Raw genomic sequence first — 15,777 nt, forward strand, 5'->3', positions numbered from 1 at the left:
TGGCCTTCTCAGGCGCCTCCCTCCTGGGGCTCAAGGGAGCTTGCCTCTCTTGATGGCTGAGGGACGTCACATTGTGGGGACATGCCGCCCCTGCTCCTCCGTCCGCCATCAGAGGGGGCCGTGGTGCTTCCCGCCCTGGCAGGAGAAGCCGCCTTTTCAGAAGTTCCCAGGCATGAGCACGTGAGCTGCAAAGAGCCAGCAATGATGAGTCCTGCTTCCGCCCCCAGGCAGTGTGCAGCTGGAACAGGGCTCGAGGCCGGGGCTGCCAGGGGCCTTCCATGCTGACCCTTTCCTCCCCTCTCCCAGGTCACCTCCGGGAAGCCCCCTCCCCGCTTATGATACATTCCCCCCAGATGCCACAGTTCCCAAGCCTGACCCACCAGTCTCCACCCCAGCAAACCATCCAGCCCAAGAAGCAGGTAAAGGGAGGGATGAGGCCGCGGCCCCAGGCCCAGGCCCAGGCCCAGTCACCTGCCCCTCACCGCCCGTGCCTCTGTGCCCTCCCAGGAGCTGCGCGCCGCCTCCGTGGTCCAGTCCCAGCCCCTGGTGGTGGTAAAGGAAGAGAAGATCCACTCGCCCATCATCCGCAGCGAGACCTTCAGCCCCTCGCTGCGGCCCGAGCCCCCCAAGCACCCAGAGAACGTCAAGGCCCCCGTCCACCTGCCCCAGCGTGAGTGCCCCCCTGCCCACCAAAGCCCCATCCTTGGGAGACGGGACAGCTGGGCCCATGGGCGCCTTGTGTTCCAGGGCCGGACTTGAAGCCAGTGGACGTGGGGAGGCCTGTGATCCGGCCCCCTGAGCAGAATGCACCCCCACCCGGGGCCCCCGACAAGGACAAACAGAAACAGGAGCCCAAGACGCCTGTTGCTCCCAAAAAGGTAGGGGAGGCGGGGCCGAGCATGCCCAGGGCGGCACCTGGGAGGGAACCTCTGCAGCCCCTTCCCACCCGGGGCTCCTCGAAGGCCTGGAGGACTCAGCTAGGCCTCCAGAAGGCCTGCCGGACAGACGGTAGTCTGTCCTCACAGCCCCAGCGGGCCAGAGCCCGTGCCGCCCACCCCATGCCCACCCTGGTCCCCCCGCCCCACAGGACCTGAAAATCAAGAACATGGGCTCCTGGGCCAGCCTGGTGCAGAAGCACCCAACCACCCCGTCCTCCACCGCCAAGGCGTCCAGCGACAGCTTCGAGCAGTTCCGCCGGGCGGCGCGGGAGAAGGAGGAGCGGGAGAAGGCGCTGAAGGCGCAGGCCGAGCTCGCCGAGAAGGAGAAGGAGCGGCTGCGGCAGGAGCGCATGAGGTGGGCCGGGCTCCGCGGGGCCCCGGGTGTCGGGGGCGGCCCTGGGCCCCGCTGATGGCCCGCTCTGCGCAGGAGCCGTGAGGATGAGGACGCGCTGGAGCAGGCCCGGCGGGCCCACGAGGAGGCGCGCAGGCGCCAGGAGCAGCAGCAGCAACGGCAGGAGCAGCAGCAGCAGCAGCAGCAGCAGCAGCAGGCCGTGGCCGTGGCCGCCGCTGCCCCCCAGGCCCAGAGCTCCCAGCCCCAGTCCATGCTGGACCAGCAGAGAGAGCTGGCGCGCAAGCGGGAGCAGGAGCGGAGGCGCCGGGAGGCGGTGAGGGCTGGGGCGCCCCCTGGGGGCTGTGGGGGGCCCGGCGGGGCGAGGGGCAGCGTGCTGGAGGGCCACAGGCACACCTGACCGTCCTCTCTCCTCCCTGCAGATGGCAGCTACCATTGACATGAATTTCCAGAGTGACCTCTTGTCAATATTTGAAGAAAACCTTTTCTGAGAGCGCCTGCGTGACTTCTGACTTTGATTTTCCGGCGCAAACATGGACTCTCCATAGTGTTAGGCGGCGGTGGCGGCGGGAGCAGCGGCCGGGGCGCCTCCAGGCCTGGCCCCCCTGCATGCGACGCCCAGGGCAGGCCCAGTGGGAGCTGAGATCGCGGAGCCCGTCTGCCTTACAGCCAGCCGGACGTCAGCCAGGGACAGCCCCCCGCGGGCGGCCGGGGCCGAGGCCACCCTCCGCCAAATGTCCACACAGTATCACAGGCCTGGGCGCCGCCGCCGTGACTGGCTTCCGGCCGTGAGAACATGACGCACGCGGCGCCCTGCCCGCCAGGAGCCCTTCCCAGCCCAGCCCGAGCCGCCCACTCCCAGGAGTCTGGGGCAGCCCGCGGGCAAGGGCAGCGCCCCCAGCTCGCACTGACTTTGCCTTGAACAGACCCCCCACCCCACCCCCCACAAGCCTTTAATCGAGAGCCACTCTCCATAAGTGTTCGCTTGTGCAGAAGGGATCGTGCCGTGGAGGTGTGTGTGTCCCGTGTGGTGCAGGGCGGGCGGTGGGCACGCACGGTGGCGGGCCTTGCTGGGGAGTGAGGCCACCAACCAAAGTCAGTCCCTTCCCACCTGGGTTTCTGTGTTGTTTTTTTTTTTTGTTTTTTGTTTTTTCTATATATATTTTTTGTTGAGTTCTATTTTATTTTTAATTCTCCTCTTCTCCAGACACAATGGCACTACTAATCTCAAAATGGTGTGAGCGGCCCCGCACTGTGGGTAGTGTGTGACGTGGCTGTATCGTGTAGTGGACATAGCTGGCCTGTTTTTGTTTGAAGTTTGTTGGTGACTCCACCAAACTTGGTGTAAAAACAAACCTCCCAAAAAATCCACACACCCAAAAAAGGCAAAACAGAACACACAAAATCTGCTTATACCTTACTCCGTTTCAAACTTTTATTAGTCTGTTTTTTAATTATAAAAGCAGAAAGCTGCGTTTTGGGTTTTCTTTTCCCTCTCCCTGCCCCCTTCATCCGTTGGCTTGTTTTTTAACGTCAGATCCGTTGGAGTTTTTACTGGGAAGGGCCGGCCCAGGGCTGGGATGGGCACCTGGGAGCCACGTCCGGAGGCCCCTGCCCCGCCCCGGCGACTTCTCCCACCCCACCTCCTCTGTCCCCCCTTTTGATTTTTGTAATGGGAGCCCTCGGCGAGGTTAAGCCCTGAGATTCCCCCACCCCAGCGCTGGTGCCCCGGTGCCGCCCGCGCTGTGCAGTCACCGACTGGCCCAACTCGGATGCGGTGGAGATGCACCTGGCTCTGTACTGGTCGTGGAATAAACACATCTCTCTTTTTTAACGCTGGTGTCTTCCTGACATTTCTTTGTGACCCACCCGCTGCCGAGGCCTCCTGTCAGAGCCGGACCCCCGGGGCAGCCCCTCTCCTAGGGCCAGCCCCCACCTTCCCTGGCATGGCCCCATCCAGGGCTGGGGCGGGGCCAGGGGAGCCCCAGCAGGCCCCAGCCAAACCCCAGACAGTATTCTGCACTCCCCGCCCGCCTCCCCTCCCCTCTGCCTGACGACTCCTTTCATTTAAGCTCAGGGTTAAGCAGATCTTAGGTAAGTGTCCACCCCCCCGCCCCCAGACTGGATCCTCACTCCCACGTGCACACATTTCTGCTGAGGGAGCGCACCAGGCGGCTGCCCCAGATCTGCCTGCATCCGTGCACACCACAGCCCCAGGCTGCCAGATACGAGGGTGTGACACACACACACACACACACACACACACACACACACACACACACACACACACAGAGCAACAAGCCAGTAGAAACTTCCAGTACTGTTAGCACGCATTCTCTTCTCAGCCAGAAAGGGCCTATAGCCTCCTGTGTTTGGGGCCTGCTGGACTTGGAAGGTGGCTCAGGCACCCAGCCGGACACCCCGCTTCCTCACCGTCCCCACCCCACCCCAGGCACTTGCCAGTGATACCACTGTGCCGGTTCCAGTGTGACTTAGGTTCTGGTTCTCTGGGGTTGCTTCCATCTCATCTCACCCCTCTTTTGCTCTGTTTTGTTCGGAAACCCCCAGGCCAGGTCCTACTGTTGAGCTGGAAAGATGGTTTTGTCTGTACCTTCCCACTGAAGATTTAACTCTGCCAAGGCCCCTCCACGCTGACTGACGGGTGTCTCTAACCGGGTTGTAATTAGAACTAGGATCTACTATTTAATTTCTCTGGCCATCCCCCAGCCCCTCCCGCAGCACTAGAAATCTCCATCCTGTACAAAAGCCTAAGAGGCGTCTACCAGCCCCCACTGTACTGTATGCACGGATCGCTTGGCCAATACTTACTATGTCCGTGAATCTGAGACATGTATTAAACACTTTGGACATTTGTAGATGGGAATTCGTAGACTTTTCACTTACATACTAAAGGTTTTTTGTTTTTGTTTTTTGTTTTTTTTTTTTTTGTTTTTTTTTTGTGCAGTTCTCATTGCAAAAATAAACATTTGTACTGAATATAAAGTTAACGGCTTGTGGCTACTGCTGACTTTTTGTTTGAGTGTCAAGTCGGTCTGGGGGCGAGGGGCAGTGTTCTATGTAGCCCAAGAAGCGAGGTCCCCAGATTGGATTTGAAGTGTGTGGCCAGATTAGAAACTTGAGATCCCAGAGCATCATTGAGTGTGTTGGAGACGTGATCAGATGCAAACTGTAAAAGAAACCAAAGCCACTGTACAGACCAATCGGGCAAGAAGAAGGAAGGTAACAAGTCCTGGGACAACAGAAGTTTGTGTGCAGAGATGCAGCGTTTGCACACATTTCAGCCACTGCTCCCAGGGCAGCATAATGGTGGCACTGGGGGGATGCAAAGGTCCGGTGGCCAGTGGGAGGTGGAAGGAGGGGGCGCGGGGAGGGAAAGAGGTGAGGGTTTAGTTAAAGGAAACGAACATAAAACACGTGGTGCCAGTGGTGGCAATGGGAGCACAAAAAGCTGCAGCCAGAAGCGAACAGACAACTCCCCATAAAAGCGCATCTAGAACTCTCCAGCTGGAACCAGGAAAGATGCTGAAGAAGGTGGTTCTGGCTGTGCAGAAACCCTTAAAAAGCCGACTGAAGGTCAAGTGCTTGAGAAAGACGTTTGCCTAAAAGTTGCTTCAAAAGACAGGGAGCTTATCTATGAAAAAACTATGCACTATCACAAGGAACACAGGCAGATGTACAGAGCCAAGATTCGAATGGCAAGAAAAGCAGGCAACTTCTATATGACTGTGGAACCCCAAAGGGCATTTGTCATCAGGATCAGAGATGGTGTGAGCCTAAAGGTCCAAGAAGTGTTGGTTGCAGCCTTCACCTTCCTGGAATCTTCCGTGGCAGCTTTGCTAAGCTTAACATGCTGAGAATTGTGGACCCACATATTGCATGGAGATAGCCGAACTTGAATGATCTGATCTATAAGCGTGGTTATGACAAAATCAGTAAGTGGATTGCCTTGACAGAGAACTCTTCGATTGCATGACCTCTTGCCTGGAGGATCCGATTCATGAGATCTATAGTATTGGAAAATGCGAACATCCTGTGGCCCTTCAAATTATCTCCCACATGTGGATTGAAGAAAAATGCCACCCATTTTGTAGAAGGGGGAGATGCCAGCAACAGGGAAGACCAAAGCAATAGGCTTTTCAGGAGGCTGAACTGAGGTGTCCACCACGATTATTTTTGTAATCTGGTCTGTTAATAGAGTGACTGCTTTCAAACTGAAAAAGGAAGGAAAAAAAGCACATGCAGGGAGCCCTCCGGGGTGGGGTGGAAGGGCGAGCCCCCCACCCCACCCCATCCCCCAGGAGCTCCTGGACTGCGTCCGGCCAGCTGTGGGGGCCACTGCCTTGGCACCCGAATGTCAGGTCCGCGGTCTGTAATCTGAGGATGTGAAAACAGTATCTGCATTTAATAAGGTTGAATGACGGGTGGCCCTAAAGTGCTTACGAAATGCTGCCTCGTCACCCCGAGGATGTTGACAGGACCTTGCGAAAGCGTCGGAAGGAGAAGCTGGGTCTTCCAACTGCACGGATGGTGGGGTGGGGCTGGGACCCCGCCCCCAGAGGGCAGGCTCCGCCCCCACGCTCCAGTGGCCGCTGCGGGGGGCGCCCCGCCTCCCGAGGCCCGCCTATTGGCGCCTGGGCCGGGACCAGCCGCCGGCACGTCAACCGCACGCCGCTGCCCAATCACATTCGCGGAGGGGCGGGCCGACGGGCCTGCCTGGGCCAACTGGAGCTCGCGCGGGCCGAGGCCGCTGGACCCGCCGTTGGAGTCAGGTCCGGCAGAAGGTGTTGCGGACCCCTCGGAGCCAGGCCGAGGGAAGGGCCGCGCGCTCCGGGACGGGGACTCACGGGGGGGCGGTGGCGGCGACACTCGAAGCCGCCTCGGGCCGCAGCGGCCGCCTGCGCCTTCCTTCCTAGTGTCGGCTTTGGCGCTACCCGTCCCGCTCCTTCCGCTTCCGGTCCCGCCATATTAGGTCTTGGCCCCACCCCCTGTCTCATTGGTCCGGCTCCTGAACAGACCCCGCTCATTGGCCCAGCCCCTGCGCCCCTCCTAGGTCGCCCCGTCTAGGCCACGCCCCTAGCCCCTCCATCTCCTTAGGCCGGGGAGGGTTCACCTTTCCGGCCTCCTTCTCCTCGTTGCCGCCCCCGTCGGTGTCCACAGCTCCGGCTCTTGAGACCCCACCCACCTGCTCTGGCCCCGTCCCTGTCCAAGCCCCGCCCCCGCCCGCCCGGCCCGTCCAGCGCCGGGTTCCCGTCGCGCCCAGGTGCGTGCACCTGGCACTCCCGCGAATCGAGCGCGCTGGCGCTTTCGGTCCCAGCCCTCCCCGCCTCCCCTCGCCGCGTCCCGCCCGCCTCGACGGCACGGAGGCGTCCCAGAGCAAGGGCGGTGGGCTTCCCGGCCCCGACGGCAGCGCCGCCGTGGTGGTCCAGCCGCGCCCCGACATGCCCGAGCTGGTGGTGACCGCGCTCCTGGCGCCGTCGCGCCTCACGCTGAAGCTGCTGCGCGCCTTCATGTGGAGCCTCGTGTACTCGGCGGCGCTGCTGGCCGCGGCCGCCTACGGCTGCGTGGCGCTCACGTCCGTGCTGTGTCGGCCCCGGCGCGGCTGCTGCGGGCGCCCCCGGCGCGCCGCCCCCGCCTGCCTGAGCGACCCCGCGCTGGGCGAGCACGGCTTCCTCAGCCTCAAGGTGGGCGCGCGCCGGCGGGGCCGTGGGGGCTCAGGGGCCCGGGGCGGGTGTCCTGGGGCTGGGGCCAGCGGGGCGAGAGGCAGTGGGCCCCAGATCTCGGGTGCCCGGGAGGTGAAGCCTAGACAGAAGGGGTCCCCAGGCCTGAGACCTCGCCCCTCCCCTCCGCTCCCCAGAGCTCAGGCCTGTGTCTCCACTACGTCTCCGCGGGGTGCGGCCATGGCCCCCTCATGCTGTTTCTGCACGGCTTCCCCGAGAACTGGTACATGGGGGAACGAGGGTTCTGGGCCACGCACGCAGCGGGGGAGGTGGGCGCGGACCGCTGGGATCACCCGGCACAGAGAGCTCAGCTGGGGACGCACGGGGACAGGGGCACCGCGGAGGCAGTGTTGAATCTGGGGCCTGATGGTCGCGGCCTGGGGGGAACTCCTCCTTCCTTCTGGGAAGTCCAGGGCCAGAAGGTGGGGTCAACCAAAGGCCTGGGTGGTGCCACTTGAATGGCCCTGACTCAACTTGCCTCCTCCGCCCGGCTGCCCGGCAGGTTCTCCTGGCGCTACCAGCTCCGGGAGTTCCAGAGCCACTTCCACGTCGTGGCTGTGGACCTGCGTGGGTATGGCCCCTCGGATGTGCCATTAGAGGTGGACTGCTACACCACCGACCTGCTGATGGTGGACATCCAGGACGTCATCCTGGGCCTTGGTGTGTGGGAGTGGGCCCCAGACCCCGCCTCCCTGATCCCACACCACCCCGTCCGCCCAGCCCACCCAGCGCCACTCACGCCAGCTCCTCTGGCCCCCAGGTTACTCCAAGTGCATCCTGGTGGGCCACGACTGGGGTGGGATCCTGGCCTGGAACTTCTCCATCTACTATCCTTCCTTGGTCGACCGGCTGATTGTGGCCAGCGCTTCCCCCATGTCGGTGTACCAAGGTGGGTTGGGGAGTTGGGGATCTCTGGGATGCACCTGCATGAAGGGCTCGTGTCTGTGTCGGCACCTGTCTGTCCACCAGGGAACCTGCCCGGGGCTGGTCTCAGTGGGGTCCCTTCCCCGCCGTGGGAATGACAGTTCACTTGGGACTTGCCGACATGTTGAGCACTTACAGGTAAACCTACTGCTCTGACAAGGATGTTAACCTTCCCAAGCCACCCGGGCTTCCGCAAGTATTATTATTCCCATGTCCTGATTAGGGAAACTGAGGCACTGAGAGGTTCAATGCCCTTCTTCGGGTAGCACAGACGGATAGCTGAACAGCTGCAGTAGCGTGAGATGCCGTCTCTGGGGACCCCCTTTACCCGATTTTAATTCCGATCACTGAGGTCATGGCCACGTACTATCTTTTTCTCTCTCTTTTGGCTGCTGTTGTTTCCTGTCTGCCTCCCCCTTCACACTGTCCACTCCACGAGGGCGGGGATTTGTTTGCCTGTCTGGTACCTCACTCTGTTCCCAGAGTCTAGACCAGGCCCCGGCACACAGTAGGTGCTCAGTAAGTGTTTGCTGAATGAAGACAGAAGGAATGCATCCAGGCGTGGGCTGGGGAAGCCCCCCTGGTGACTGTCGGGGGTCCCCATGTGTGGGTTCCACTGGACAGGGAGGGGAGCCAGCTGAGTGTCCCAGCTGGGATGGACATTGCATGTCTTTGCAAGCTCAGGCAAGGGTTCAGTGGGCCCCCCCAGGCCCGGGCCACACAAGGTCTACCTCCCCTCCACCTCCCCAACCCCCCCTGCAGACTACTCACTGCGCCATATCAGCCAGCTCTTCCGTTCCAACTACATGTTCCTGTTCCAGCTTCCCTGGCTGCCTGAGAAGCTTCTGTCCATGTCGGACTTCCAGGTCCAGTGAGCCGAGGGCCTGGCGTGGGGGTGGAGGCCTGGGGGGGTGGGGTAGGGGGCTGTGGAGGAGCCTAGTGGGCAGGGCCCTGAAGCCCGGCTCCTTCCTGCCCATATACCCAGATCCTGAAGTCCATCTTCACCCACCGCAAAACGGGTATCCCGCGTCTGTCCCCCAACGAGCTCGAGGCCTTCCTCTATGGCTTCTCGCAGCCCAATGGCCTCGTCGGGCCCCTCAACTACTACCGAAATCTCTTCAGGTGAGAGAGACCAGGCTCAGGGCAGGAGCTGGGGGAGGTTCCCGGGGGGCGGGACAGCCATCCTCCCACCTCTCTTCTGTCCGTCTGTCTGGGCCTGCAGGAACTTACCCCTGGAGCCGCAGGAGCTGGCCATGCCCACACTGCTTCTCTGGGGCGAGAAGGACCCGTACCTGGAGCTGGGCCTGGTGGAGGCCATCAGTGGCCGCTTTGTGCCCGGCCGGCTGGAGGCCCACATCCTGCCCGGTGTCGGGCACTGGATCCCCCAGAGCAACCCTGAGGAGATGCACCAGTACATGTGGGCCTTCTTGCAAGACCTGCTGGGCTAGAGGCCTCCACCCTCCAGCCTGCTCAAACACACAGGCACACAGGCGCCCAGGAACTCACACCCGCTGCGTGCAAGCACCCGGGAGTGCACGCAACGCATGCCCGTGGAAGCATGCCAGGATGGTGTGCACTTGGGCCTGCCTGCAAGCCCTTTGGGTCCCAGGCACCGAGTGTCCCCTCTCTCCCCTCCCTGGGGCCCCACCCTTCTCCTGGCCAAAGTCATCTTCGTCATTGTCCCCTGACCACACAAACCATAACCTCTGACCTTCCAGGTCTCTCTTCCTGGATTCCATCTCCAGTCTGGATCTTCTGCCAATCTCTGCACTGGCCAAAACAGTGGCCGCCAGCTGCACCTGGCTACTTCGACTGAAATGTGAATTGACTAAAATTAAATGAAGTTTAACGTCCAGTTCCTCGGTCATGCCAGCCATAGTCCAAGGGCTCAAGTGGCCCCATTTCCATCAGCGCGGAAAGTTGTATCAGACGTTCCTAACGTAAGGGGAGAGGGCCTCCCCAACCAGCTCCAATGTGGGGGATCCCCAGATGCTTTTCCAGCCAGGCCTGGGGGGCAGATCCAGGATCCCCCGGCCCCATCGCAACTCCAGGCATTGGAAGGTGGAGTTCTCTCGGCCCAGCCGGGGCGGCCCATCTTGGCTGTATTAAGACATGTGGGATTCTGGGGGAGCCATCTGGGCCTTCTGGAATCTTCCACTCCAAATTAGCCCACATTTCCGCCGTCCCTCTGGAGACCTCTGGCTCCAGCCTCTAGGCAAGAGCAGGACACAGGGGGGACTCTGAGTCGGGGTTGGACCACCCTGGGCCAGGGGGCCGGACTTTCCCAGCCTGGGCAGCAGTGAAATAAGGAGGTTGGAGGCGAGAAGGGGCTGGGGCCCTGGGAGGAGCAGGGGCACGTGGGAGCCACCGAGGCCCGGGCCAGGCCGCCGGGGGTGGGGGGAGCTGGGATTGGATTCCCAAGGGGAGCCCAGGGAGGGCTTTCAGCAGCGGACGGACATGGTTTGCATCCTGAAAAGCTCCCGGCGGCGACTGCACGGTCCCACGCAAGCCTGTGAGCCCGGGGACCGGCTGGGGGCGTCCGCTGGTGCGCAGGGGCTGACCCCTCCCAGGGACCCCTGGGGACGGGGAGAGGGGGTGGCAGCCGAGACCTGCGCCCCCGCGGGGAGCCCCGGGTGCAGGTTTGGGGCGCGGAGGCTTGAAAGGGGGACGGGGGCGCTGGGCCTGGAGGCGGTCGCCAGGGTGACGGGGGAAGGGTTGATGGGTGACCGGAACGGGTATTGGTTGTCAGGGTGACAGGAGGGGCCCGGGCGCAGGCTGACGGGAGGCCTCGGGCGGTTGCCGGGCAACGGGGTCCGCGGACGGTTGCCAGGGGTAACGAGTGGGCACCGCCCTCCGCGGGAGGGAGGCGGGGTCTCCGGGAGGCGGGAAGCGGCCGTGCTGATTGGACCGAGCCCTGGCGACTGAGCCAATAGCGGCCCGCGGCTCGGCCGAGCCGGCCGGTCCTCCACCCTGAGCCAATCAGGACGCACCTCTCTTTCGGCCGAGGGTCCGGGCGCGCCCCACCACTTCGGGCGGGAGCGGGATTCAGCGGGCTCCGAGGGCGTCGGCCCGGGCCGGGACCCCTCCCAGGCTCCCAGGCTCGGCATCGCCATCTCGTTGCTCTGCAGCCCCGCTTCCAGACCGCCCTCCATCATTCCTTCATTCATTCACTTCTTCGCGCACCCATTCATTCATTCATTCATTACTTCTCTTGTCCCTGCCGCCCGCTGTGTGCCCAGAGGAGGCGCGGGGGAGACGGAGCCGGGCCCGGGCACCCCCAGCCCCATGGGGGTGGAATGAGCAACCGGGGATGGGGCACTAGCCTGGGGGAGGGAGGGAAGGCTGCCTGGAGGAGGCGGCCTTGGAGTTGAACCGTGCAATGACTCGCTCCAATCCACGGAAACCTGTCACGCTAGGCGGCTTCGGCATTTCCGTCCGCCGGGAAGGCTGGGGATGGGAAACGAGGCAGAAGATGGGGGGTTCTCAAGACCGTCAAAGGCAGGGCTAGGAGCCCAGCGTGATGGGGGGCTGGTGAGAGCGCCCACCGGAAGGGGGAGACTGCAGGCCGCGGGGCCTGGAAAGAGGCAGGGTGGGGTCCAGGCTGTGGGGGAGGAAGCCCAGCTCCAGGCCAAGGCAGGTTGGGGGAGTGAGGGGTGCCCTGGGGTGGGGGTGGGGGGCTGGACCCCAGCGGTGAGGGGGCAAGGACCTAGGAGCCTCTTAGGGGCTGGGGGGGCGGGGACAAGGAAGCTGGGAAAGAGGGTGAGGTCTCCCCAGAACAGAATGCAGAACAAGACTCAAGGCCGAGTCCTGGGGGCCCCCAACATTTAAGGGACAAGCCAAGGAGAGAGAGCAGAGATGTAGGAGCAGATCCAAACGAGGGTGGTAGCCCAGCAATGCAGGAGGGGGAGTCAAGGGGCAGCTGAGCCATCAGCTCAGAGCACACCCAGCCCTGCAGACCCTGGGGGACCAAGGAAAGCCCCTGTTTCCCCAAAGATGGGAGGGAGGAGCCTGGGGGGCCAGGGGGAGGTGCTGTGGGCAGAAGGCTTGGATGCTGAAGGGCCCGTGAGTGAAGTCAAGCAGAGGCGCGGAGAGGACACTCTCAAACTGAAAAATTAGAGGAAAGTCTGCGACAGGGACCCTTTAATTCAGGGGTGGGTGGGCAGGGTTTGGGAAAAACTAAGGAGAGTTAGGACGGCCTCCTGGGGCAAGCACCTCTGGAGAGCTGTCACCACCCCTCGGTGCCCCCAACCAGGCCAGGGGGAGGCAGGATGTTGGCACAGCCCTGAGGACACACCCTGTGGCAGCCCCCCAGGGCGGGGGGAAGGGACCCCAGAGAACTCACTCACAGCCCGTCCGCACCCTTCTCTGGCTGCTCCCTCCTATTGGCAGAACCCACCTGGAAGCCAGAGGACAAGAAGGCCCATTGATGCCCTTCTCAGGGGTCAGCCTCTCGGCCCAGATCAAGTGGAGAAGGGGGACCGTGGGGCTGGAGGGGGCAGATGGGCGATGCAGGGCAGGAGACAAGAAAGGAGCCCAGGTGGGGGTTGCAGTGCAGGGAAAGGGGACAGGAGCCTGGGGGAGGGGATGCTCCGCCTTTGGGGTGCAACTTCACTGTGCATTTTTGCTTCCTCTCATGAGAGACTTGAATCTGTGGATGGACTATGGGCTAATGAAAAGTGGGGGGAGAGAAGGGGAGGAGGATGGGTGCCCCACCCACTGAAAGGTCAAATTTCAGGGACCAGGAAGTCCAGGATGTGCACTTGGGGGGGGGGAGTCAGAGGGTCAGGGCTCAGAGCAGGGGTAGATGGGGTCCAAGGTGAGGCCATGGGCATGGAAGACCAGGGTGGCTTGGAGCCCAGGGCCTGAGAGGCCAGACTGAGGGCAGGGGATGCACAGGGAACAGGAAATCAAAAACCACTGCCCCCAGATGGAGTAGTGGGGAGGCTCCCCCTGCCCTGCTGCCCAAAGCTCAACTCAGACGGGTCCTGTCTCCTCCACTCCCTTTTCCTCCTCACTGACCCGTCAAATCCAGCTCTCACCCGCCCTCCTCTGGGAAGCTCCCCACCCCCACCAACCCCATCCCACCCTCTGGTCCAGCCAGGACCCCCACAAGACTGGTCATGCCTGTGCCCAGACAGGGTCCCAGCTCCTGGATCCGGCTCTGCCCCAAGCCAGGCTGGGCACAGCCATCCGTCCAGCAGACAAGAATTCATCCTTCTGTGCGACAAGCTCGACGCTGGCCATGGGCGATCTGGCAGCAAGCGAGAGATGTGTCCACGGCACTCGGAAGCTGATGGAGAAGCCAGGCCGGATCATGTGCAAGGATTGGAGCTGTGTTGGAACAAACCAGGCAAGCTCAGAGGAGGTGGACAGGCAGCCTCAGGGATAGCTTCCTGGAACAAGAGACAGCAGGGCTTCCAGAATGATCTTTCCCCCCCCCCACCGAGAAAACCTTCCAGTGGCTTCCACCATGCTTGGAATAGAATCCCATTCCACTGACCCCTTGGGACTTGCCCCCATCAACTTCCCTGACCACAATCTCCCTCCCTCCCTTGTCTCACACCTAACCATCTCAAAGGTTCCTATTGTTTTGCCTTTTTGTTTATGATCTGTCTTCCCTATCAGAGCAGGAACTAAGTCTGTTGCCCTCTCCTCTATGTAGAACAGGGCCTGCCCCCACTTAGTTCCTCGATACATGTTTGTTGAATGACTGAATGAAGCAGAGAAGAGCTGGAGGGTCAGAGTGGACCACCAGGCAGAAGGAGTCATTGGGAACTGGAAGGGTGCTTCCAGCAGTGGGAACAGCCTGTGCAAAGGCTGGGGGGGTTGCTGAGACAGGGAGATGAACCTGGTGTGGCGGGCAGAAGCCATGTGGCTATGGGCAGGGGCGAGCCACAGGGAGTTTGAACCCGAGAGGGCCCCCCAGGAGGCAGTAACCGCGGCCCACAGCCCCAGGGGTCCAGCCTCAGCCCCCAAGCTTGCTGGTGCCTGTTCAGCTCCCACAGCCCACTGCCTGGTTCCCCCGCTTCTTTGCCCAGAGGGTGGGGCTGTGGTCCTGGGGGGGGGGGCGAGAGGCTGGGAGCATATTCTCAGGTTCCCGGACAGCGGACCCAGCAGCTGTGTCTTGGCCTGGCCCCAGGTCCCAGGTCCCTGGGGACTGAGCTCATGGAGGAGAAATGCGAGCCTTGGCCAAGGCGGCCGGCGGGAGAGGGGGCTCCAGCCCACCCCCACCACCACGGGGTTGGGAACTGTGCGGCCGCCGGCTCCAAGGCCGTGGGAACTTTCAGTTCAACTGTCCGGACACCCAGACACCGGACACCTAAGGCCAGCCTGGCCACGGGAGCTGGAGGGGAGCAGCAGGGAAGTCCAGCCAGGACCCCCAGCATCTGCATGGGGGGCTGCTCTCGGAGATATGGGGGGAGGAGGTCAGAAAGCAGCTGGCACGCAGCGGGGGCTCTTTAGATGTGTGTTTCTTCCTTCTGCCCCCTCTTCCCCGTGCCCCTCAGCCTGAGGCTCCCACCGTTACTGCACCCTTGCCGGCCGTCTGCCACAGACCTGGGTCCAGATCAGCCCAGAGACATGGATTCTGGGCTCCCCATCTGGTAAAATGTGTGTCCAAGTCCCTTGGTTGCTCCTTGTAATGGGGAGCTCAGCATCTACTAGGACTTCCATTCCAGAAGAAATGATTTCGCAAAGGGGCTGGGGGAGGGGCTGACCCTGAACCCCCAGACCCTCTCTGGATCCCTAGACTCTCAGGATGGTCTTGAAGAGAGTGGTCCGAGCCTCCTGTGACAGCTCTTCTGGCTGGTTGTCCCAACTCCTCTGTCAGCCACCTCCGGAGTCACCAAACCCTCCCAGGTCACCCCCTTTGTGGGCGATGCTGGGTCTCCCCGAGAAACCTTACCCCACTGCCTGACCCTTGAGGAGCCTCCAGTCTGGAGGATACAGACACCCCAGCCATATATGGACATGGCTGAGGCAGAGGGAAGCGGGGAGCTCTGCCTGGGGATGTCAGGGAGGGGGCATACGGCATGGGACCCGTGAAGGATGAATAGGAGTTCACCAGTTACAGGACTCGGGGGAGGGAAGACATGCTAGAAAGAGGACCCAGGCTGTCTGTGGGAAATGGCAGAGCATTCCCTCTAGCCAGAAGAGAATGCAGTTTTGTGGGCTGTGAGTTCCCTGCTTGGGGAGGAAGCAGAAAAGTCTTTCCGTCCAGCTGGGACTCTGGGGCAGAGAGAAGTGAAGTGGGGAGATGAAGTCTGGGCTCGGGGTGAGAGAGCAAGGCCTACGGGGCTGAAGAGCGGGTTTGGCCCAGTGGGCTGGTGAGGGGAGGGCAAGACAGGGCCAGGCCGGCTTGGGGGTGCTTGGGTTTCGTCCCGGGGTGGGGCACCGGGGTGCGCCTTGAGCCCTGCCTGCCCCGGGGCCCGTTGACTCGGCATCCTGGCTGTGAGTCAGTCTGTGCCCCTGCTGACGCAGCTTGTGTCCTTTTCCCTGCCCCCACTTGTGGCTTGGGGTCACTCAGGCATGGGTTCAAATCCTGGCTCTTCCGGTGAGCGGCCTCTGGAAGTCACTGCTCCTCTCTCCCTCGAGATGGAGGAAGAGCCCTCCCAGATGGGCAGAGAGCCCCCATCACACTGGACAGATGAGGGTCCCGTGAAGTGGGAGCGGCAGGGCATCCCTGGCCCCTGTCATCTGGGACCGGGCGGCCTGCCAGGCCTGGCAGGGGGTGGGAAGGGGGCATCCTCAGTGCCAAGCCCTCCTCGGTCATTCAACTTCCACCCTGGCTCCTCAAGCTTCTCCTTTCTCCCTGCCTCCACCTCCACCC

The 15,777-nt window shown here is 62.2% G+C and overlaps 2 protein-coding genes across 2 annotated transcripts in view; both read left to right on the plus strand.

Moving 5' to 3' along the window:
* BRD4 (bromodomain containing 4) overlaps window positions 1-3,121 on the plus strand; it is a 58,634-nt gene extending 55,513 nt beyond the window's left edge. Inside the window, 6 exon segments of the mRNA XM_037818634.1 lie at window positions 307-419; window positions 508-670; window positions 748-878; window positions 1,088-1,293; window positions 1,366-1,603; window positions 1,710-3,121. Of these exon segments, the coding sequence (XP_037674562.1) occupies window positions 307-419; window positions 508-670; window positions 748-878; window positions 1,088-1,293; window positions 1,366-1,603; window positions 1,710-1,778 (920 nt within the window). The 3' untranslated portion in view covers window positions 1,779-3,121.
* Window positions 3,122-6,335: 3,214 nt separating this feature from the next.
* On the plus strand, window positions 6,336-9,807 carry EPHX3 (epoxide hydrolase 3). Its single transcript, XM_037818635.1, has 7 exons — window positions 6,336-6,989; window positions 7,163-7,248; window positions 7,528-7,685; window positions 7,786-7,914; window positions 8,712-8,815; window positions 8,935-9,071; window positions 9,172-9,807. The coding sequence occupies exons 1-7, from the start codon at window positions 6,747-6,749 to the stop codon at window positions 9,395-9,397; spliced, it is 1,083 nt and encodes a 360-aa protein (XP_037674563.1). The 5' UTR covers window positions 6,336-6,746; the 3' UTR covers window positions 9,398-9,807.
* Window positions 9,808-15,777: the final 5,970 nt, after the last annotated feature.

Source organism: Choloepus didactylus, chromosome 25, assembly GCF_015220235.1.
Source record: "Choloepus didactylus isolate mChoDid1 chromosome 25, mChoDid1.pri, whole genome shotgun sequence".
Lineage (NCBI taxonomy): Eukaryota > Metazoa > Chordata > Mammalia > Pilosa > Megalonychidae > Choloepus > Choloepus didactylus.